General features: G+C 45.2%; 1 protein-coding gene across 14 annotated transcripts in view; it reads right to left on the bottom strand.

Moving 5' to 3' along the window:
* CELF4 (CUGBP Elav-like family member 4) overlaps window positions 1-23477 on the bottom strand; it is a gene marked incomplete at both ends in the record, with an annotated part of 675766 nt that overhangs the window by 72662 nt on the left and 579627 nt on the right. For 7 of the 14 annotated variants that reach the window (XM_084304579.1, XM_084304587.1, XM_084304580.1 and 4 more), the window contains 2 exons: window positions 959-1038; window positions 5812-5940. In XM_084304579.1, coding sequence (XP_084160705.1) covers window positions 959-1038; window positions 5812-5940 — 209 coding nt within the window. The remainder of the gene's footprint in view (window positions 1-958; window positions 1039-5811; window positions 5941-23477) is intronic. The other 7 variants (XM_084304585.1, XM_084304589.1, XM_084304582.1 and 4 more) reach the window with 1 other exon arrangement.

Here is a 23477-nt window from a genome sequence, read left to right as displayed (position 1 = left end):
TTGGATAAACTTGTGAATTGAGATCAGAGGTTCTTATTGAAAGGGAGATTTTATAATCTTAAATATTGAATATTGAGATTCCCTGTATCTTTTACAAGCCTTCAGCATGTTTCTTAGCCTTTCCTTATTTACACTGTGAATAATTAGTAATAAAAATAATATACTATTATAATAAACCAAAACATATTGGACCAGATTGCCTTTCTGTGCTGATAATGGAATGCCTTACATTCCTCCAGGTCTGCATGGTGGTGTACAAGTATTGTTTTGCATAGAAAACACATTTCGATTTTAATTTCCACTTCCCTGGACTATCAGCTTGGAAACGTTGTATTAGTCCAAGCAGAATGATACCTCAAACATTTCCTGGAAGATTCAGAAGTGTCTGACTTTCTCTCGAAAGCTGGATGTAAGGGGACCACATTTATGCCCAGGCAAGCACTTTAGCAGCAGAAAGGCAGTGATAGTGCACATCATGGTGTGTGATGTGTCTCTAGCTTGTAGTGCTACCATGTGAGCATGCTGCTTTCTGCTCAATTTTGGCAAAAAGTTCTTTATCCTTCATATAGAAGAAGGCGCTCTTTGGAGAGGGAAAACAAAAGTCTTTAGACACCAGTTTGTCTTTGATTCATTCCTCTGAAACTTAAATGTTTGAGCTCATGGTGAATTTGACCCAATGTTTTTGACCTCTATGAACCATGTCTTTTTTTCAGTGCATCAAAACTGCTGGTGATGGAACACAGCACCCCTTGGAGTTCTGTGCAGGTGTGATGAAATGACAGTGTGATCCTGGCCTTTCCTCCGATGAGTTAAACACACCCAAGGTCCCACATGCCTAAGTCATCCTTCCCAGAAGATGAGTAGCAAAGCATAGATAAATAACCCTTCCTTCTCCATCAGGCCACAGTGCAGCAAAGCCTGGACCGACCTTCATGTGCCATGTTACAGAGCTACTCACCGGCATTGTCTGGCTGCCATGCAAGGCATTGATAGCTGCTTGGGCCTCCGCATGTGAAGAGTATTTCACAAATGCACACCCTAGAAGAGGAAAAAGAACATTAGAAGGGTTGCAGGGGTACCAACGACAGTCTGTCTAGCTAAGTGTCCTGTCCTCAGAACTGGCAATAAAGAAACCAGTGGAGGAAGTATAGCAAATTAGTTATTCCTTCCCAAATCCCAGCCATTAAACATATCTGCATCACAAAGTCTTACGCTGCCTGCAGTGGGCACTGGTGGACCCAAACTTGGCAAGTACTTTTTGAATCCACTTATCTTCTGACCTCCATAGCTTCCAATGCCAGTAGTGTGCAATTTCATAATTTATGCAGTGAAGATGATTTTTCTTTTATTAGTGTTAGACATAATGCTGAAGGCTCCTCCCTCTGGTGTTATGGGAAACAGTGAGGAGTTTTGTGAGAGTCAAGAGACAGCTGCATGTGCTTGTTACAAGCAACCAAAGGCCAGCTGTAGAGAGGCATTCTGCTTGATCCAAACACACAAGGTACCTGTCTTGAATCACTGCCTGGTACAGCTCCATTACACAGACTGCTCAGTGCTTGTCCAGGCTCCAAATATATATATAAAAAAAAAAGTAAGGATGGGACAGATCTATATGTGATGACTGCCATCTTGCTACCAGTGAGATCTGAATCAGTCTTTTACAGTGACTATCATATCACAATTTGCAGAGCCAGTGCCTCTATGGGTGCTTTCCTGTGGACATCAGAGACATGCAGGCAGTGCTTCTCTGGCCTGCACTGCCACGTGAGGAATTTCACACTGCCTGAACTCTTACATAAGGTTTTAGGTCACAGAGGTGCATTTATGAATATGTGCTGGAGTGCAGAAATGATCAACACTTCAAAGGGTCACATGCACCACTAGAGTGGGGGAAAGTATTGCTAACACTCTTAGCTACAAGCAAACTGACTCAGAGAGAAGAAGAGTAATTTCCATATGCTAAGGCGGTTTTTGGAACAGATTGGAAGAGATCTGAGAAGTTCTGGCTTCTATCCCCTTCTATTACTACTAAAGACTTTTGAGCTTTTAATCAATTTGCAAAGCCCCAGTTGTTTCCCTGAAGGGGTGCAGATCACTGCGCCAGGGATGCCAGCCCTAACAATGGGACAGCTGTCCTTTATTCCCTTTGTAGCATCTTCAGAAGGTCAGCACACCCTCACAGATCCATACAGTGCATGGTGGAAACTGCAGTGCTAAAACACCTCACTTGCAAGCTACAAGAATGAGCTGCAAAAGTCCCTATAATCATCCCTACAGGCTGGCAGAGGTGGAATCAAAGAAAACAATAGTAGCCCCTTCTAAAAAGAACACACACTAAAATAGCTTACAGATAGGAGCCCCTCACTTTGCATTCCTCCCTTACCATTGTGCTCAGACTGTGTTTCAGGAAAAGCATAGCAATTGCTCCTAATAGTTGGATCTAATTTATAAGGAGCTGAGAGGAGACAGTCATGAGAAAATGAGATTGATAAACTTCAGCTGGAAACAATAGGGATCAATTATGACATAATCGCAGCCTAGCATTCCCGGGCTCCTGAGATACTGCACCTTCCTCTTCATTAATCAGAGATAATCCAGAATTAGGGTGTTTAATTATTTGCAGAGATTCTTTTGTACTTTCTGCCTCTAAAAAGAACACGCTGATTAGCAAATATACAAAAGCTTTCCAGCTTCAGTCGCCCATTGTATTTAGAGCAGGAATTTTGGCTTCAGTGTTGCTGTCATGTTGAGGACTCTCTTCAGGTGGAATTTACCCCTGTGCTGAGGAACCTGGCGGATGAATAGAGCTGGATAAAGATGGGAATGAAGAGAGCAGGAGGAGTTTATCTTGTTTAATACCTGAGATGCTAATGAGATCCCTCCATTGCTTCTGATAAGATTTCAGGTAGAAAGACAAGTGATAACTCAGCTTTCACCTGTGTATGGTGGCAAGCCAATAGCAGACAGCCTAACATTTTGATGCCTTTGCGTGTTCAGAGGGATGGCTTCTGAACAGAACACCAAATGTGTACATAATCTTCTTTCTGCCCCTTGTCACCACAATTGAGGTGATCTCCAGGATCTCATGAGACGAGGACACGAGTCATACCACTCTTCAAAACAACAGTGTCCCCGTGACAGGAGCAGCTGTGGAGTTTGAAGGGATTTTGACACACAGAGAGATATATAACCTGTGCTGAACAGAGAGATACATGTGCTCATACGTTTTTTTCTTTCCCTATTTCAGGATTATAGAGCTGGAAGGGCTGCTCTGACTGTCTTGTCAGCTCTCCTGCAAGAATGGAGGAGACTGCAGAGTCAGAGCCTAAGGTTATGACTGCAGAGGGTATAAGACTCCTCTTGAGGGACTTCTGGTGTTGTGGGAAATCTTTGCTTTCTGAGTTGCTGAAGTAGACAACTGCAGAATTAACAAACAAACAAATCAACACCAAGAGGCTGTCCAGGCAGCTGCAATCCTGCGGGTCCTGCTGGATTACTAAATTGGATCCCACCTCACTCTGGCTTCCTCACCTCAGTACTCCTGCACTCCTGGATGCACATGGGTGAGCTTTACCCAGAGAGATACAGGCAGGCTCATTCCTCTTTCATACCTTCCAGGACAAACAGACTCCGCACTTCCCTTAAGGCAGAGAAACGTCCTGGTCCCAGCTCTCCTGCCACCGAGTTGCATGCTCCAGTAACTGTTGTGTTTGACCCTGGGTGACTCATGCAGGAGATGGAGCCTGCATGGCTTCAGGAAAGGCTCAGATGCCTTTCCGGCTATGACAGGGCTGTGGTGCTATTCACTGAGAAGCTGGGACCTACCTCCTCCAAGCACTGCTTTCATTGAGGTATCTTGGAAGCTCACTCATCACAGGGATGCCTGGTGAGGCTTCATGTAATGGGTTTGCTAGGATTGAAGTCTATGCATTTAGTTAATCTGCCTAAAACTCAATTTAGGTGGAATTTATGCCTTATGGGTTTTACCCAAAATAAGTAGCTCACAAGCAGCATGTGTCACGTTGGTTTCTAGCAGATGGAAAACATTACAGACTGGGAATAAGTTTGTGGGAGTTGTGGCTCGCCTGACTGTCTCCTAAGATAAGGGCACTACCCTTAAGTTTTCTGCGGGATTGAATGCTCTGTGTGTGTATGTATCTGTGTGTGTGGAAATCGGGAGCTTCACATTCTCAGTAAATAGCACCTGCAAATGGAAGCTGGTAATATTAACTCCGTCAAGGCTCAGTATTGATCCTGAACATCTCAGTGAAATGCAAGCCTGAGACTGCAGCCTGCTAACACTAATAATTAAACTGGTTAGCAATATGGAGCTGCCACTCAGATTCAGACTCATAATGAAATTGTTTAAGAAAAAAAAGAGAGAGCAAGAATGAATACAAGTTTGGGGGTTGGATCTCCTTTGGAACCTGTTTCCTACAGATCTCAGACATTATTGCCTTTATTATTACTCTGTTTAGCTCCTTTGTCATAGATTTTGTTCTGTACAATTCCAGGTGGAGGCAGATAGACTTTTTTTTTTTTTGCTTTTCCCCAATTTACTGATTTGTTCACTGAAGGGAGTGCTGAACTGCCTGCCATTTATGATGGTTGAAACTCTTCTTGGTGAATCAAACCTTTGGGTGTCATGAAACTAAAGTAGCCATAAAATCAAAGGAAGTTGCCCACAGTTTATTTTCAGCCATTTGTGTCAGGAAGACTGGGCTTTGCTGACATACATCAAAATACTGCCCTATAATGCCAGAGTGAAGTCTTTCTTGGCTAGCAGTGATTTTACAGAATAGCAGTATCTTTCTCCAGTGTATCACTGTGATTTGGATTTTTCACCTCCCTGTTGCAAAAATATGCTGGTTGATGTTGTCACATGTCAAAATATCCAGTGAGATATGAACTGCATCAGCAAGACTGGTGTCTTCCCTGGTACTGCACATTCCAGCACAGTTTATGATGTATTATATGCAGATCAATATTTAATGGACACATTATACTGTCAAGAGAAGAGGGCTTCCTATTCAAATTGAAGTTACTTTGTCTAGAAAGTGATGGGGGAAAAAAAACGACCCTTATGTTCAACAGAGAAGTCTCATTCTTCTACCTGGACTATAGAAAAGGTTTCCTTGTGCTATCCAGGTAATGAAGGATGCCAAAAAAGTGGCAGAAGGAGGTAAGACACCTAGTTTTGCAATTAGGCATTGACACGTTTCAAGCAGCAAATACCTACTGAGTGTAATATTTACATCAGATCCTGTATCCTTGAAATAATGGTCACTGGTTGGTGCATAACTAAGCAAGAACCAACAACAGAAGAAGAAGACTTGGGGCTGGTGGATGAGAAATAAGCAGAGGCAGTGGTAGAGCTGGTGAGTAAGGATGTAAAACAGAAAATACAGCTTTGTTTAAGGAAAGAATAAGCCTGCTCAGCGGGGGAAGAAACTCCCAACTTTCCTAGGGCTGGTGGGGAGAGCAGATCTTGAGCAAATGTAAAGGTTTTGCATTCAGAGGGGAGGTTCTGCCCTGCAAGCAAACAGCAATAGGCAACAGCTTGCATGTGGCCAGACATAGCTTGTTGTGGAGGGGGTGTTTTTAGCTGCAATCAGCTCTTTGTTGTCATGCAAAAGAAGGCAGCAACCAGCAAAGAAATGGCCTCCTGTGGCAAACGTGACCCTTCCTAATGTAAGAGGTGCTGACCTGGCAGCCACCTAGTGACTTTGTCGTGCCAGGAAATTATATATACACCAAGACTGGGTCTAGCTCAGTGCTAAAGCCATAGTGTGCCATAAGCCATTGTCTTACCTTTGCTGTTGCCATCGGGTCCCCGAAGGATTGTGCACTCCTCAATGTTGCCAAATGCCTCGAATAGCCTGCGTACGTCATCTTCTGACTGCTGCTTATTGAGCATGCCCACGAAGAGTTTTCTGTCTTCTGGAACAAAATAAAGAGATGCTTACCATATTTCGGGAGGGATGCAAAAGCCAAGATAGCTCAGTATCACATGCAGAAGAAACAGTGATTTCATTGAGGTGACATATTTCAGAAGCTGCTAGTCATTTCAGGTGCCTTGCTCAAAACACCTTAATAACATCTGACTTTCAGTGAGTACTTGAAAATAATTTGACAATTTCAAAGAAGAAGGAAAAAAACTCCCAAACTCCAGAAATATCTAAAATGTTTTAACTGCTTCTCAAAATCTAGGCACTGAAGTCTTCCAAATCAGCTTTTTCTGATCAATTTTTGCAGTCAGCTTGCAGTAACTGAAATGACAACATTGCTCAGACTGCCACCCAAGTGAAATGTGGATAAAGATAGCATACATAAATAAAGTCCAACTGAAAAACAACATAAATTAGTAGCCCTCGCAATACTAAATAAGTCGCAGGAAAAAAATGTTTAATATAAGCTGTTTTGAATCAGGATATAGCTGAAGCCACAGCCAGTAAATTGAGATTTGTTGTTCATACCCACTCACATACCTACAGGTTTGGATGCATTTATATATATATATATATATATATATATATATAGATATATAGATATATAGTATATATGAAGTTAATTTGAAATAAACCTAAAGTTTTTGAAACATATATTGTTTCTTGAAACATAAAATTAACTTATATGAATGCTAATATCTGAGTTTTCTCAAGAAGGTGATGTTTCATGTCAAAGCAGGATGTGGTCTGCTGACAGATAACTGTATTTTGAACGAAGAGGACTATTTATACTTGGACTTATATCAAGTATGGAGAGCTTCAGTCCAGAACAAAACACCTTGAGAAAATATTTGTGAAAACAGACCAAACCAATGGCTACTGAGTTGGTAGAAAGGTCTCAGGAGGCTCTGAGGGATGCCTATAAATCAGGTTTATATTTAGAGACTACTACCATTACTCCATGAAAGAAAAAAAAAAAAAAAAGAGAGAGAAATTTACATAGTTTACATCTTGTATGTAAACAGGCCATTTGCACATGATTCATAAATGTCTTATTTATCATTCATTAAACGCTATGTAAATGGGTGAACCAAGATTTTTTTTTCAGAGCAGTTTACAGAGCAGATGTAACCAATTTGAATAAATATATGTAAATAAATAAAAAAATATTTTGAATTTTTATTTATTTATTTTTAATGCACATATTAACCTAAAGCTGAACAAAACATTGGTTTGCAACATATCTTTTCTGGCTGACTAATTGGGTGATTTATGTCACTTTTGTTCACTGAGAAATCATTGGTGTAGACAATCTGTTCTGCTTCAACCAGTGTTTGATCAAAATTCCCCTCTCCAAGATGCACCTGCAAATTGGCAAATTACTCTATAGCCTTGGATGAGGATAATTTTTCATGCAGTTGATATCTGCTGAGGATATTAGGAGCTTTCAGTCCTGCAGTGGAGTTATCCACGTGAACCAAGAGTGCACTGCCCGCAGAAAACAAGGAGTTATGTTGCTTTCAGTTAGGCTGCTGAAATGGCAGGAAAAATAGGTTGAGGAGGGTATGTGTGCTTTTCTGATAGAAGAGAAAAACCAGGAATAACCTTCTGATAGATATGTTTAAAGCAAGAAATATGCCTACTTTATGTTGGCATTGATTAGGCAAAGAGATTCTTTGAGGTCTTTGCTGGCAACACAAAGTTGAGGCTTTAATGATGCACAAAGCCCTGACTTGTCCTGTGTATGTTGTCCCTACCTCAAGAGAAGCTGCTTTGGACATTGTAAAGGTTAATTTTCAGGATGTCTTTTGTTCCTCACTTCATCCAGGAGGTAGAATGGCATTGGTGATTAAGCGGGGTGAATGGATGGTAAACCTCAAGGAACAAAATTGGGGAACCTGTATAATCACAAGATATTTTTTCCACCAAATGTACTTGTCAGTGATTTGCCCAGTATTTTTAGAAAGAATTTGAGTAATTTCAATCCAGTAAAGGCAAAGAATGAACTAAATAGTCAAAATGCTCCCTACAGATCACATCCCTGAGGGCCTGAAGGACCTCCTTGGCTTTCCTTGGCCTGTGATGAACCAATGACATTTCTCAGTCAAGTAACCAAATGATGGGGAGCCAGGTGGGAATTTAGCTTTAGCAACATCTCTTCTGCATGACCTAACTACCATTTTCAGGGAACACTTCGTAAGTCCCAGCAGAAATCACTTTACTTGATGGCTAAGCTGATGTGCAAAAGAGACTCTCAAAGGTGAGGTATAAAGTGTCAACTGATGCTGAGTGTGTGCTGTGGGGTGTATTTTAGGATACGGAAAGACAAAGCCTTGGAGAAAGAGCTGAGTCCAAACTCCAAGGGTTGTCCAGATACCTGAGGAAAACCCACCTGCGAAGTGAGAACAGCTGTCCTAGAAGATGGGAGCAGAGGGGTGTGAGTGAGCTGGGAACACCACTGGCAAAGGGCTTTGCCAAGGGAGTTTGTGTCTAGTAAATACTTCCCGCACAGAGGAAGTGTCTGTTATATTGTACGCTATACAATTTTCCCTGTTTGAAATAAGCTGCATCAGCAAAAGCACTCCTATAGCTCTGCAACTGTATTTTCACCAGGCTTTTTGCTAATAGAAATGTATCATTAAAAAAAAAAATCACATCCCTCTGTCAGCAAAACTCTCTAGTGTGGAACTGGCCTGAAACTGCCTTGTCTGGTTTAGTTTATGCAAAGCTTAAACCAGGTATGTTAGGAAACGCTTAATTTTATATTTTATTTTATTTTACTCCCCTTTTCTATGTATTTGCAGGACACCAGGAGGGGTGATGGCTATCTCCGGAGCTGGCTGGCAGGAGAAGCAGTGCTTTGTGAGCTGCCCACAAGGTGGCCATCAGACCACCATGAAAAAGCTCTGCCGAGGGCGAGGACTACCTTGCCCAGCAGCTGCTGGCCCAGCTGCTGCAGGGCAGGTGGCCCAAAGGGACCCCCCGAGGTGTCCAGCACCGCCTGGACACCACCTCCAGCCCCATCTCCTGATCAGCGTCCTCTCTTCCTCCTGAAAAACCGTGCCTTGGGCCATCAGGGGAATCATTTGTCACACCTGCCACCTCAGAAATCTACACGATCACACACTCGGCTGATAAAAAATGAGTCAGTTTAACACGCTTTTTTTTTCTCGGAGAGGTTCTTCTAACAAAGTGCTGCGTTTACCTTTCACGTCCCAGCCCTGCCAGGGTGCTCGGCAGCACGTTTTAACAGCATCCCTCGCATGCCCAGGGTGGGAAGAGAGGGGGGGAAGGGCAGCAGCTGGGCCAATTCAGCACGTTCCCAATCTTGGCTAATGAGTTTATCCCCCTAATGTGCTTGTGTGAGCCTCTCACATCCTGAGTGCCCCCGCGTGCTGCTCTGCCAGGTCCCAGACAAAACATGTTGTGGAAGAAACCTCGCTAGCCTCTCTGTAAGGGCAGCCCTTTCCAGCAGCAGTCTAGGGGCTCAGTGTGGCGTTCGTGTAAGCCTCTTCTCCCTACATTTTTGTTTTCTTTCATTAGTGTTAAACCTATTATCAGTCTTTTCCAACAACCTAAATCCATCACGTTTATTTGGCCCAGGGAAATAACTGTGAATGGTTATTCCTCTGTGCAATCTTGCCCAGAAGAGCCAAAGAGACTATCACCATGAGCGACCTGAGGCACCCCCATAATATTGGAAACTAAATTCATCTAATTGCCCCTTTTTGCCATAAACAAACCACAGTGACCAGAGGAGCCAGCACTCCCTTTTCCTCCCAGGAAGACAGGCAGGGAGAGAAAGGCTTCAGCAATCGCAAGACTTCAGAGGTGTCCCCTTGGTGACATTTCCAATATTCCCCCAAAACTAGACTATGCCTTTTCCTGGCCACTCTGCTAGCCACAGGGGCTTGCTCAGATCAGGACAAACTGGCTGCAAGGCGCGGCGGTGAAGAAATGTAACTTGTCAGATAAATATACACTCTCTATAAATCTCCCCAGCTGTGTTTATACGAAGCCTCAGCACCTTCTCCAGTGCAAATAGGGGTTAAATTATTCCCTGTTCTATTTGTATTTAAATGTTATGTTTTTATGATAAGCGTAAGGCAGAGGTGTCAGACAGGCCCAGGCGAAGGAGATGGCATGCGTGAAAGGTGAAATAATAGAGCACTGCAAACCAAGTGCCGAGAGGAGATGGGAAGGGGGGACACTGGAGCGGGGGGGAGAAGGGGGAGGACGGGCACTAATTAAAGAGACAGAAGGGACAATGAGATGCAGGATGTTTGACCCTCTGCGGAGCAAAAGGACAAGAACAAGAATCACAGCAATTGTGGAGGGACTGGGGGAAAATTAGGGTCACTCTCAGAGAGACATGACACAGGTTTGTGTTTATCCAGATAGCTCTCGCTAATGTATGTGTGCGCGTGGGGGTACATTTAGATAAGAGTATATAAATACACTTGTGTTCTCGTATTCCTCATGCAAAACAAAGAGGTTGAATCCCTGTATCAGGAAAGCATAAGCCGGTTTTACCATCTAGAACATCACATCCAAGGCCTTGGAAATAAAGAGGGACAGATCCACCACCTCTGTGGCCCGGGCTAATAAGGAGGGTGAACCAGAAGATCACTACGGTCCCTTCCAACCATCAAACCTCTCATTCTAAAACCTACGAGCATCCCTATTTTATCATGAGTTCATTGCTAGGGCATCACAGATGGATGGTGTGTGTGCCTCTCCATGCAAGAGCAAACCTCACATTTGTGTATTTCTGTATGGGAACACACGTCTTCTGTGGGAGCATGGTATTCACCAGAGCAGTTCTCTAATATTACTCAATGCCTTTGGCTTTCTAAGCATCACGACCAGGTTGCTGCATGGCTTCGTTTCAGAAAGCAGATGCTAATTAATTCCATTATTTGTATAGCTAATAATTATTTGTCCCTGCTGCCGTTTCCCTCCTCCCCAAACACTGCTTGCACACACAGTGAGGGACCAGCTGCAGAGCCCTGGCCCAGGCACTGGGAAGGCCTTTGGGCTTGTCTCCTTGGCACCATGAAGGAGCAAAGGAGCAGCCTGGAGACATTTGCCATGCAGGTGTGAGTAAGAACAAAATGCCACTACATGGGACTGAGGGGCACATCGACCACAGAGGAAGCAAGAGGCAGCGTGGATCTTCCTTGCCCACTTTCCTGATCAGTCCATTGATGGAAAGGGGAGAGGCAATGGCACTAAGGGTGTCCATCAGGGAGGGATGGACCACACAGCCATACACTAGGGTTGGGGATGTGCCAAATCCACAGAGGAGCTATAAACATGGGGTGTGTCAGACAATCGTGGTATCCAAAGAAGGAGCTACAGAGCAGAGGGGTGAGCTGCAAGCCCTGAATGTTGTCAAAGTTTGGATTGAGGTCCGGCTGTGAACTCTAAGCTGCAGGCTCAAACAGCCGGAGTGCCCCGCCGCTCCCCTCACCCCGTGCTAATCAGGCGGATCAATAGGCTAAAAGCAGGGCATTTCCTGGGGCCTGGGCTGCACACTCCTACTGCCATTTTCACAGCAGTCCTACAGCTCCGTGATGATGATTACAGCCCTTTCCACAGGGGAAGCGATTACGAATTCTGTTGTAGCTAATTGTAAATTAGCTAATTATCTTCTCCGTGGTACCTTGCTGGAAAATACATGAACCTTGTAAAATGGAGGTGTTTCAAAAATTAGGATGGGGGAAAAAAAACAACAACAACAACAACCAAAAACCCAACCCACACTGGAAACAATAAAAAACTACTGCTACCTAACTCTGAACAATAGCAACCAAATCCTCCTTTCACCCGCACGGGCGCCTATTTCCCCCTTTCTCACTCCCCCTCCCCATCTCCAACAACACCCACAAGGGGCTAATTCTGCTGCAGGCTTTAAAATGTTTGCTGAGTTCACCTGTTCCTCGCAGCTGGGTGTTGTGGGGCATCCCTAATCACATCTTAGCAGGAGTGATTTCTTTGTGCTGATCTCTTCCCCTCCTCCCTCCCTGGTTTGGTTTTACTTAACAGATTCTTTATATCCCATACGTTAGCAGATATGATTGCACAGCTGCCGGTCTCCGACTGCTGGAGACAGAGGCTTTGAGACACCCGGGCTAGAGAGAATAACAGCTAATCTGAACAGCTGTGTGATGGGGACAAGCGCAAATGAGTATAAGCCCAGGTGTGGGAGAATAATTCTCCTGCACAAAGAAAGAAGCTTCATCCCACAGGTGCGTTACTCTCCACTGTTACATCTGAAAAACTTAGTTTGAAGGATTTCTCATGTTTAATTGCTTGGCTGCACTCTGGGCCTTGACTTGGATGTGGATCCTGCACACAAAGTGGAAGAACAGCTGTACAAGAGATGGTGTGTCTGACTCAGAGCGCTGTCTCTGACCATGGCCAACTGCAGGTATCTAGGAAAGAGCATGAGAACAAGGTAAGCAATTTTGTTAATCTCCCCAGATATTCTCCAGACTTCAGCGCTCTGCAGTTTTGGGGCTTCCAGAGTCTAAGGTGGTATTTTTGTATACAACAGCTCTCAAAGTGTCTTTCTCCGATGTAACTATTCCCTGGGATTTGAACCCATGCATCCAGCGCATCCTGCAGCAAGATGTTCTGCAGCTTAATCATGTGTTGTGTTATAAACTGCTTCTTTTTGTTTATGTTGAGCACGCTGCTAACTGGTTTCCACTGACAGGCCCTGCATCTTGTTTTGGGAGAGAGTGGAAATCACTCCTGATTCAGTTATGGAAGAGTGGACCCAAGAGAATATGCAAGAGCTTGGCCAAAGTTTCTGTCTGCACATTTTCAACTGGTATTTGAGACTCCTGGGTCCCATCTCAAGCTGTGATATAGATATTATGGAAAGCAAAATCACTTTTCCCTTAATGTGATTTGTTATTCCTGGCACTAGTAGGACGGAAGACCATGTAGTTACTGTTACAAAAGACTTACAATACATCTCTGCCAAGGATAAGGGCCTCAGTGGAAATGTAGGATATAATAATCACCCAGGGAAAAAGGCAGCCTCAGTTTCCCCGTCTGTAAAAAGAATAGATGGGAGTTTCGACCAGGCATAACTGGGTGTTGCTGAGGTTCTTCAGTGTTTGCCAATAGCCACAAATGCAAGCAGTTCTGGCAATAACACTGAATGGCATCTGGCCAGCTGGTGGTGAGATCTCTGTCTGAACCCTCTGGTGGTCTCTCTCACATTAAGGTGGCTGAAGCTTCCCCCAGATCCACAGTGTGGGTAAATCAAGGCAAAGCTTAGTTCTGAATGGAAAGCCCTGCTTCTGCAAATGACAATGGCCATGCATCTTGGAGGGGTCTTCTGGGGAGAGATTTTTAAGCCCTTCAGTGGTATGATCTATGAAAACATTGTCACAGTAATTTAGGTGCATGTGTCCAAGAGAACACAGATGGTGACTGCTGTTGGCCTCATGAGTAATTGGAAAGAAATTTAACACACTGCCAACAGGTGAACCCAAAATCTAGGATTATGGTGTTAAATTAAATGTGTCGGGGCCTATTCTTTATATTGAAGGCCCTCAGCTGTACTGCTGGCCTATCCTCCTGAGTGGGGAGACGATTTTCACATGTACTCAAAGAGCTCGTTGGTCCTCATCAGCTGCTGAACCACATCTAGAAATTGTTTGGGGAGGGCAGGGATGTGCAGAATGGAACTGGGACAAAAAATGGAAGGAGAGGGAGAAGAAAGTTCAGACTAGGAGGATGATCACTCTCTGGGCTTTGCTGGCCTGGTTCCTGTGGCAGTACCCACTGCCTACCTGCAGAGAAGTGACATCTAAGTGTACACCTATAGGTCTGTAGCTCAGAGGAAAGCACACTCAGGCTTCCTCTGTGTAGATACAGGATAAGTTATGAACAGTACCAGGGCAACAGGCCAAGCAAACCCTGCCATGAAGAGGTAGCCCAAGCGATTCTTCTAACAGCAGAATCTCATTGCACAGCTGAGAATATTATAACCCCAAGACAAATATCAGCAGTTCTGGCTTGCTGAACAGCGCCGTCACAACTGTCCATTGCCAAGAGATGCTACTCCCTGTGCAGATCTTAAATGACAGGTTTTATGGTGTTTGATGTGGAGCTGGGGAAACAACTCGCAACAACTCACTTTATTAGTAGCCTTTATTTAGGAAATCTAGTGGTGAGTGCAGTCTTAGAGCTGGTGTCATGCAAAGCACAAGGACTCTGCCTGATTTGTGCCTTGCAGATCATAATTCTTACAAGTTTATTCATTATCTGAAACACTCAACTGGAATATTTCTGAGAATGATTCATGAGACAGTGTTTTTTTTTGGGAAAAGACTCAGGATTCAAAATTCGGTATTTTTAAATTTGATGTATAGCCGAAGAACCCAGTTTCTCTTTTCCTTCCCTTCACAATACAAAGAATAACTGAATTCAAATCAGCCTTCCAATAATTGGAAAAACAAAATAAACAAACAAAAAACCCACATATGTTTCCCTAACTATTAGTATCCTGTGCTTACAGTTGCAGTTTCATGGGAATAGCCCTGGCCATGAGATGGTACACTGGAATATTCATGGCAGAAAAGCATCTAAGGAGACCCAGCATGGAAGTGTGGATGTATGTACCTGTGCTGTATCTAAGCTTTTCAGGATTTTCCATGATTGTCTGGGCTTCCAGCTCCTGCAGATCTACAGATGCCTCCCTCACTCAGCTTGATGGATTTCCTGAAGAAGTAGGTGAAGGAGAAGACTGTCTTGTACTATCAAATGACACCTCAAACAAACGCTGAATTACATCATGCTTTTACACTCATCTTTTAGAGACAGCTCAGATTTGAATACAACTCTTGCAGCCTTTGATTCTGGGGAATTTAACACATCTTAATTCCTATGTGTAAGGTCCCCTTCTCACTCTGTGGCAACACTGGGCTGAGGCTGAGCCTGAAGGGCTGTTTGGTTTTCACACTCATTCAGACCAAAGCTTAGAAGCTTCTTGACAAACTCCGCAGGGTCAGTGGTGTCAAGGCTGGTATGTCAGGAAAATAAGTTTCAGTTCCTAAACTCATCCCACTGGTGACCTGTCGGGGCTTTGAAACCTTTTCCAGAAGCCCAGAAGGCCGCAACATTAATCCATGATAGCACTCAAGCCTAGAGCAGCGAGGGTTGTTGGAACAGCAAAGACATGGGAGAAAGGGGGGTGGGAAGGACATATTTTCTCTTGCAGGAGCTGTGACGACATTTCAGATCAAATTAAACTTCAGTTTTTAAAGACTTCAGTGGAGGTAATTGAAACACTTCCTCACAATTGCCTGAACCTAAGCGTTATCTCTTTTCCTCTGTATATCATCCCTTTTCCCCCAAGCCTGAGACAGCCCTGCACGGCCACAGCCTCCTTAATATTAAAGACGGTGATTAAATGGGATTCGCCAAAAGACAAAGGGCTGAAAACCTGCCAATTGTTAATCCCTCTTTCGCTGTGCTTAAAAATTCCATTTCCTTCATTTGAAGAAAGGTGGGGAGAGGGGGGGGAGAAAAGAGAATTATACGCCTATGTCTAATTTAAATTCTGGCGTCGCGGGTCCTGTTCCCTTCTCCCTCTCTTGACGTCTGAATATATTCCTTTATTACCATTATTACAGCTTTCTGATTGCATTAAAATTCATCCACACGCTTCTCTCCACATTCCACTTTTCTTTTGCCAGTTTTTTTGCTAATTCCCTTTTTCTCTCCCCCGTTCCCTCCCCACTTTCAAATTATACAGAATGTCATTAAAGATCTCCACAAAAATGCCTCAACTCCTTTCTCTCTTGCTTTTATAAACTTGCTGGCTTCCTTCCTCTCCATCCCTTCATCTACAAACAAAGAAAATGAAGAAGGAGAGGCAAAAGAATACAATAATAATAAAGGAATCCAAGCAGCATGTCTCATAGGTCTCAATAACACCTCTCCTACATCATTCAGCTCCGGGCCTAATGCTCACTTCAGTTATGAAGCTGTATTTCACACGGAAGTTTTGTGTATTATTTGTTTGACGCTTGTATCTGGAATCCACACCTAAAATCAGAGTAGAGTGTGCCAGGCTGTGTATGCAAGCATGGAAAGAGACAGTCCTGCCTGTGACTATAAGCAGAAAAATAGGAAGGTTTGAAATAGAAATTTAATTTCATTCTGCTTTACTGAGCAAGAGCTGAAACTCTGTCAGGATTTGCCTATGGATGTGAGCAGCAGAGCTGGGCATGGGGTGCATGTCTGTTGCAAGACTTGAACTTAAATGGGATCCACCCATTGAACCCTTTAGACATCCCACAGACTGCAAGAAAGCCTTAAAAGTGATGTTTTATCCCCCAAAGACAGACCCACACCACCTAAAAATAAGGTGGTATATCTTTCCTTAAGCCTGTCCTGCTTTATCTAGGTGGAAGTCCCACTCTGGGGATTTTGGAGATAAAAATGAAAAGGAAAATTAGTCTCTTTCCCTATAATGAATGCCACCTGCCTTACAGGCATTTAAACTACAGAGTTGGGGCATGACACAATGCCAGTGTGATCAGGTAGGGGTGACTGATCCCCCTAACCTGTCTGTGTAACCTTCCTAGCTCAGCTGGGTGGAAGAAGCCGCTGCTGTGAAACTTTCATTCATTCTCTCCAGCTCTTCCTAGGATGCTGAAGTGTGTTTTGTTTCTTTGTTTGTTTTTATTATTATTTTTTTTGCCGTCACCCTCGATTACACTGATATAATGAAATGACTGAAACTGGATGAAAAATGGAATTTTCTTTCTATGGGAAATACTTATGTCTCAAAAAATGTGCTTCCACTTTGAATTGGAGAGGCCAAAGTTCTTGTGAAATGGAAATTCTTCAGTTGTGAAATGTTACAGGGTTTTGTCTCAGAGGAATACAAAGGCTTTGTCTTAATAACCTCAAAACATAAAATATATAAAGCAGAATGGCTGTGGTTTTCAGTCAGACAAAAGAAAGTACATTTTCGCACACTATATGAATAAAGGAAAGAGTTTCTGCCATGGGATGTTGTTGAAGGCAGAAGTCATAAATTGGATCCAAAGGAACAAGGAGTGTCCACTTGCTGCTACTAAACATGAAGATCCAGATGCAAAATCTATCTTAATCACTAAATCCGTGACTGCTGGAAGCTGAAGGATATTAAGGGAAGGGTCACTCTTTATAAAAGCCCCGTTCTTACTCTTTCTAATGGGCACTGCTGGAACGGAGTAGAAAAACCTTTGGTCTAACCCCAAACGGAAACTCTTATGTTCTTAGTGGTTTAGTACAATACAGACTTGAAACAAAATTAATCAAAAAGATTCTGTTAGAATGACAGGTTTGTGCCTCCTGAAATAAGAACTCGATGCATTAATTTCAAAAAAAAAAAAATGTCCCCTGGCAAAAATCTCATTGAAACGGACCCGTTCCAGGGGAACACTTTGCCTTTTACAAAACTTCACGTTCAGCTAGATAACCGTTCCTTTGAATGCTTTGGCCAGCTCAACAAATGACCCAAGAAATGAATGGGTCTGCTTCAGGATGCTGCCTGGCAGGATCTGGCCTAACTTATCCACATACTCATTTAGACCATTACCCCAAGGTGTGTATGCGAAAGAACATTATATTCCAAGCAATGCTACACCAGTGCTTGAAATAAACATCGGGGATCCAAAGTTAAAGCTGAAGCTTATTGAAGTTAATGAAAAAGAGTGCCATGGAGCCTTGCAGGCTTTGGATCAGACCCTAAATTTGCTGAAATGCTGCTCAGTATGTCCCCTTCCCCCCTGCTGTTGGTATCACACCTCCCAAAGTCTCCCTGATGTAGAATGGCATATTACAGCGGTGCCAGGGGAGCTGTGGTGATGATGGAGCAGAAGAACAGCAGGGCCTGAATGACGCTGGTCACACCTTTTGTGTGCTAGGGTTTGGGAATCTATATATTCCCCTTTACATATTTCCCTTATTCTGCCTCTTTTCTTAGCCTCCTTTCACCAAAACTCTTCCTTCCTCTGAGTGGAAGAGGAAGATTTTCCTGACTACAGCGTATAAAACAGCAGCTCAGAGCACAGAATCACAGAATATCCTGAGTTGGTCCCCCACAAGGATCATCGAGTCCAGCCCCTGGCTCCACACAGGACCACCCAAACATCACGCCATGTATCTGAGAGCATTGTCCAAGCATTCCTTGAAGTCCAGCAGGCCTAGTGCCACAACCACGTCGTTGGGGAGCCTATCCCAGTGCCTGACCTCCTCTGGGTGCAGAACCTTTCCCTAACACCCAGCCTGACCGTCCCCTGTCCCAGCTCCATGCCGTTCCCTCGGGTCCTGTCACTGTCCCCAGAGAGCAGAGCTCAGCACCTGCCCCTCCGCTCCCCTCGTGAGGGAGCTGCAGGCCACCATGAGGCCTCCCCTCAGCCTGCTCTGCTCAGGGCTGAACAAACCAAGGGACCTCAGTTGCTCCTCATACGTCTTCCCCTCTAGACCCTACACCATTTTTGTAGCCCTCCTTTGGACACTCTCTAACATTTTTATGTCCTTTTTGCAATGTGGAGCCTAAAACTGCATGCAGTGCTCAAGGTGAGGCTGCATGAGCGCAGAGCACAGTGGGTCAAACCCTTCCTTCAGCCAGCTGTGTCTATACCCCGCACCCCAGGGTATAGCTGGCCCTTCTAGCTGCCAGGGCACACTGCTGGCTTATACTCAGCTTGCTGTGAACCAGAACCCCCTGATCCCTTTCTGCAGGGCTGCTGTCTGGCCTCTTATCCCCCAGTCTGTATGTGTAACCAGGGTTACACTGTCCCAGGTGCAAAATCCAACACTTGCTGTTGTTAAATTTTGTACAGTTGGTGATTGCCTGTGAGCAGTGAGAGAATGCAGGAAAACTATGACTAAATAGTGTCACCTGAAATACCATTGCAGAAATGGAAATGCCCATGACAAAAGGTGGCATAAAATTTATAACCAACACACCCATGGTCACAGGGGAACTTTCCTTTACCAAAATCAACAATCAGCACAAACCTGGACCTGCTGGACCCAATAAGGAGTTACCCATAGATGTGGGATGCCCCCTGGCCCAGGCTGGAGCCCCCCAAGCATTTCATCTCTTTAAATTTAGGCACACTTCAGACTCAGGAAATTCTAGCCCTCAGCACACAGAGCCAAAGATCGCTCACTGGGGAAAGTGAGATTCCTTTCATGTCACTTAACATCCCCCTGCAAACGTTTTATTGAAGATTATTTCTTCCACCCTCCCCTTGCACCCCCCCAACTTTCAACTCTGACTGGCTCTAAATGCCACTGTCATTTCCATCCGCTGACAGAGCTCTTTAACTGCTGCGCCGAATGGCATTCGCTAAAACCAACTAATAGAGGGAAATGAGGTTAACCTTTAAGAAAGGTGAAAACGAGCCCGGTGCTATGCCAGCAGTAAAGAATAGTTCATAAACAGCCTCCTGCTGCAGAGGCAGTTTACTTCAGGCTCTGGTCTTGCTGGTAGCTCTGTTTGCAACTGGGTTTCAAGGGTGGGTTTGGCCAGGAGAAGACATTGGACCTTGTCGTGGTTCCGCTCGAGTGGGCAGCCGAGCTCCACCACAGCCGCTCTCTCACTCCCCCTCCTCAAAGAGGAATGGGGAGAAAATATGTGAAAAGGGCTCAAGGATTGAGATAAGGACGAGAAAATCACGCAATAATTATTGTAACGGGCAAAACAGACTCGGCATAAGGAGATAGTAAGATTTATTGCCTACAACTAACAAGCAAGAGAAGTGAGAAAACAAAGGAAAAAAAACAAAAACACCTTCCCCCCATCCACCCTCTTCCACCTCCTCCCCCCGAGCGGCGCAGGGGAACGGGGAATGGGGGTTATGGTCAGTCTACAGCACTTCTTCTCTGCCGCTCCTTCTCGGTCACTCTCGTCCCCTGTGCTGTGGGGTCCCACCCACGGGATGCAGTCCTTGATGAACTGATCCGGCGTGGGCTTCCCACAGGCAGCAGCTCTTTCAGAACTGCTCCAGATATGGGTCTGTACCACGGGGTCCATCCCTCAGGAGAAAACTGCTCCAACCTGGCTCCCCTACGGGCAGCAGCTCCTGCCAGATCACCTGCTCCTGCGTGGGCTCCTCTCCACGGGCTACAGGTCCGGCCCAGAATCTGCTCCGGCAGGGGTCTTCCACAGGCGGCAGCCTCCATCGGTGCAGGGCCACCTGCTCCACCGTGGTCTCCTCCACGGGCTGCAGCGTGGAACCCTGCTCCACCGTGGTACTCCATGGGCTGCAGGGGGACATCCTGCTTCACCATGGTCCTCACCACAGGCCGCAGGGGACTTCTGCTCCAGCGCCTGGAGCACCTCTCCCCCTCCTTCTACACTGACCTTGGCGCAAGGCTGTTCCTCGCTCCTCTCACTCTCCCGGCTGCTGTGTGGCGCAGCGTTTTTTTCCCTGTCTTAAATATGCTCTCACAGAGGCGAAAAACAACATCGCTTATTGGCTCGGATCTGGAAAACAATGGGGCCCTTCCCAAACATGGGGCAGCTTCTAGATCTTTCTCACAGAAACCACCCCTATGGCTCCCTGCTACCAAAACCTTGCCACGTAAACCCACTACATTCCACCCCTCGCCTCTGTTAAAAGCATATTTAAGACTACTCACAACATACTCTTACTTTACAATTATCACAACAACCTTCACAAACTTCACTTACATCAAAAAGAAAAAGAATTCACCACACCAAAATAAACATAACATCATCACAGCACCGACAAGGTGGACATTTTACACACACACACCACCCCTCGTCCCTTCACCACACTAACATATCACAGTTACTGCTTTCTTAAATTCTTCACAACTTGTACATTCCTAACAATCATCCTGCACATATTTTTGCCCGTTACTTCTACTAACTATCATCCTTATCTCAAATTCCTCGTGCCCCACGTTGGGCGCCAAAAAAGACTGTCGTGGTTCCGCTCGAGTGGGCAGCCGAGCTCCACCACAGCCGCTCTCTCACTCCCCCTCCTCAAAGAGGAATGGGGAGAAAATATGTGAAAAGGGCTCAAGGATTGAGATAAGGACGAGAAAATCACGCAATAATTATTGTAACGGGCAAAACAGACTCGGCATAAGGAGATAGTAAGATTTATTGCCTACAACTAACAAGCAAGAGAAGTGAGAAAACAAAGGAAAAAAAACAAAAGCACCTTCCCCCCATCCACCCTCTTCCACCTCCTCCCCCCGAGCGGCGCAGGGGAACGGGGAATGGGGGTTATGGTCAGTCTACAGCACTTCTTCTCTGCCGCTCCTTCTCGGTCACTCTCGTCCCCTGTGCTGTGGGGTCCCACCCACGGGATGCAGTCCTTGATGAACTGATCCGGCGTGGGCTTCCCACAGGCAGCAGCTCTTTCAGAACTGCTCCAGATATGGGTCTGTACCACGGGGTCCATCCCTCAGGAGAAAACTGCTCCAACCTGGCTCCCCTACGGGCAGCAGCTCCTGCCAGATCACCTGCTCCTGCGTGGGCTCCTCTCCACGGGCTACAGGTCCGGCCCAGAATCTGCTCCGGCAGGGGTCTTCCACAGGCGGCAGCCTCCATCGGTGCAGGGCCACCTGCTCCACCGTGGTCTCCTCCACGGGCTGCAGCGTGGAACCCTGCTCCACCGTGGTACTCCATGGGCTGCAGGGGGACATCCTGCTTCACCATGGTCCTCACCACAGGCCGCAGGGGACTTCTGCTCCAGCGCCTGGAGCACCTCTCCCCCTCCTTCTACACTGACCTTGGCGCAAGGCTGTTCCTCGCTCCTCTCACTCTCCCGGCTGCTGTGTGGCGCAGCGTTTTTTTCCCTGTCTTAAATATGCTCTCACAGAGGCGAAAAACAACATCGCTTATTGGCTCGGATCTGGAAAACAATGGGGCCCTTCCCAAACATGGGGCAGCTTCTAGATCTTTCTCACAGAAACCACCCCTATGGCTCCCTGCTACCAAAACCTTGCCACGTAAACCCACTACAGACCTCTGCTCATATAGCCACTCTGGGTGCACAGAGGTTGCAGGACTGGTGGGCTGCAATGATGCCACTGGTGGTGGTTTTGTGGGCCTGAGTGATGACTGGGGCCACGCAAGGTTTAGTCAATCTTTGTCTGACATGCCTGTGGGGACAGTCCCATGACTCTGAGCTTGGGCTGCTGTCCTTTGAACTCACAACAAATTTACACTGACTGTAGTGGATGTGTATGATAGCTTGCACCAGCAGAGATTTTCTTCACCCTTTTCTTCCCAGGCATGCTGGGAGATGGGATTGTTCAGGGCCAAACCCTGCTTTGTCTGTCCCATTAGTGAGTCTCTTCTTTTAAAGTCCTTCACAGCTCAGCCCAACATGACCTACTAACTCTTACTGACTGACTTCGGTATAGATAGTACTGTTGGATGGTCCTGCACTCTCTGAAGGAGCATTATTGTCCTCTGGTTTCTTTCAGGCTTTATGCACTAGTCTCCTTACTTATCCAGGAGCTGGATAAAATCTTGGCCTTAAGCCACAACTTGATTCTACATGTTTCGTTCCCACACTCATACCTGAGACTCCATAACATTGAACTCATGGAGGAGCACTAGAGGCAAGAGATGGGGACCAGAGACCTTGTACTTCCATACAATAACTGCGAGAGGCATCTCTTAGTCTACGCAGAAGGGGAGTCTTACAGGAAGGAACTCAATATCCTACAAGTTTGTGTATCAGGAGTAGATTGCCAAACAATGCTATGATGGGAACAAGATAAATATTTGTTAAGTAATTTTCTGTTGTCAGTGCTGTGTTTCATCTAATTTTAATTAGACCAGAGAGCCTGAAGGATGCTTCTACTACCACCAGTTATATTAACAACAACTGGCAATATAGGAGTGAGTCCATACGAAGCAGAGATGTTGGTCTCCTGTTTTCAGTCAATTTTCTCCATTCAGTTTAAGTAAGATTCATCTCTGTACAGCAGGGAACTGAGGGAGGTGTTCTGTCTTGCCCCCTGCCCAGTGCTGACAGTACTACTGTCTTTCTCATGCCATGGAAATTGTCCATGCTGAAAGTACTTGCAACAGAAAACCATTCCTCTGGAACAAATGATCAGTAAGCATAAACCTACAAAGCTTTGTGAAACAAGGTCTTTAGCAGGTGTAAATCAACAATACAGACATATATCATGCAATGATAGAATTACTTTCCCCACCAAAACTGCTATGGCCAGATTAGCAAATATAAAAGCCCATTATCCCACTCCTGCCTAAGGGCAGTACCTGAAGAAATTAATTCCCAGATTCAGGGCAAAATCTGAGTCTCAAAAATGCCAGTTTCCAGCTACTGGAGCTTCACTGTCCACGTGGGAAGATATAACCCTCAGTAGGCTCTTTCCACCTCCAGTTTCATGATCACTAATAATGCTTTTTGGCTAACAATGCTTTTTTGGGGGTCTGGAGAAAGAAAAGCTGTGCAAGCCAGATCTGAACCTGGCTCCAGTCCCTAT

This window comes from Netta rufina, assembly GCF_964035555.1.
Source record: "Netta rufina genome assembly, chromosome: Z".
NCBI lineage: Eukaryota > Metazoa > Chordata > Aves > Anseriformes > Anatidae > Netta > Netta rufina.
Note: the sequence above shows the minus strand (reverse complement) of the source record. Positions and strands in the feature narration are given on the sequence as shown.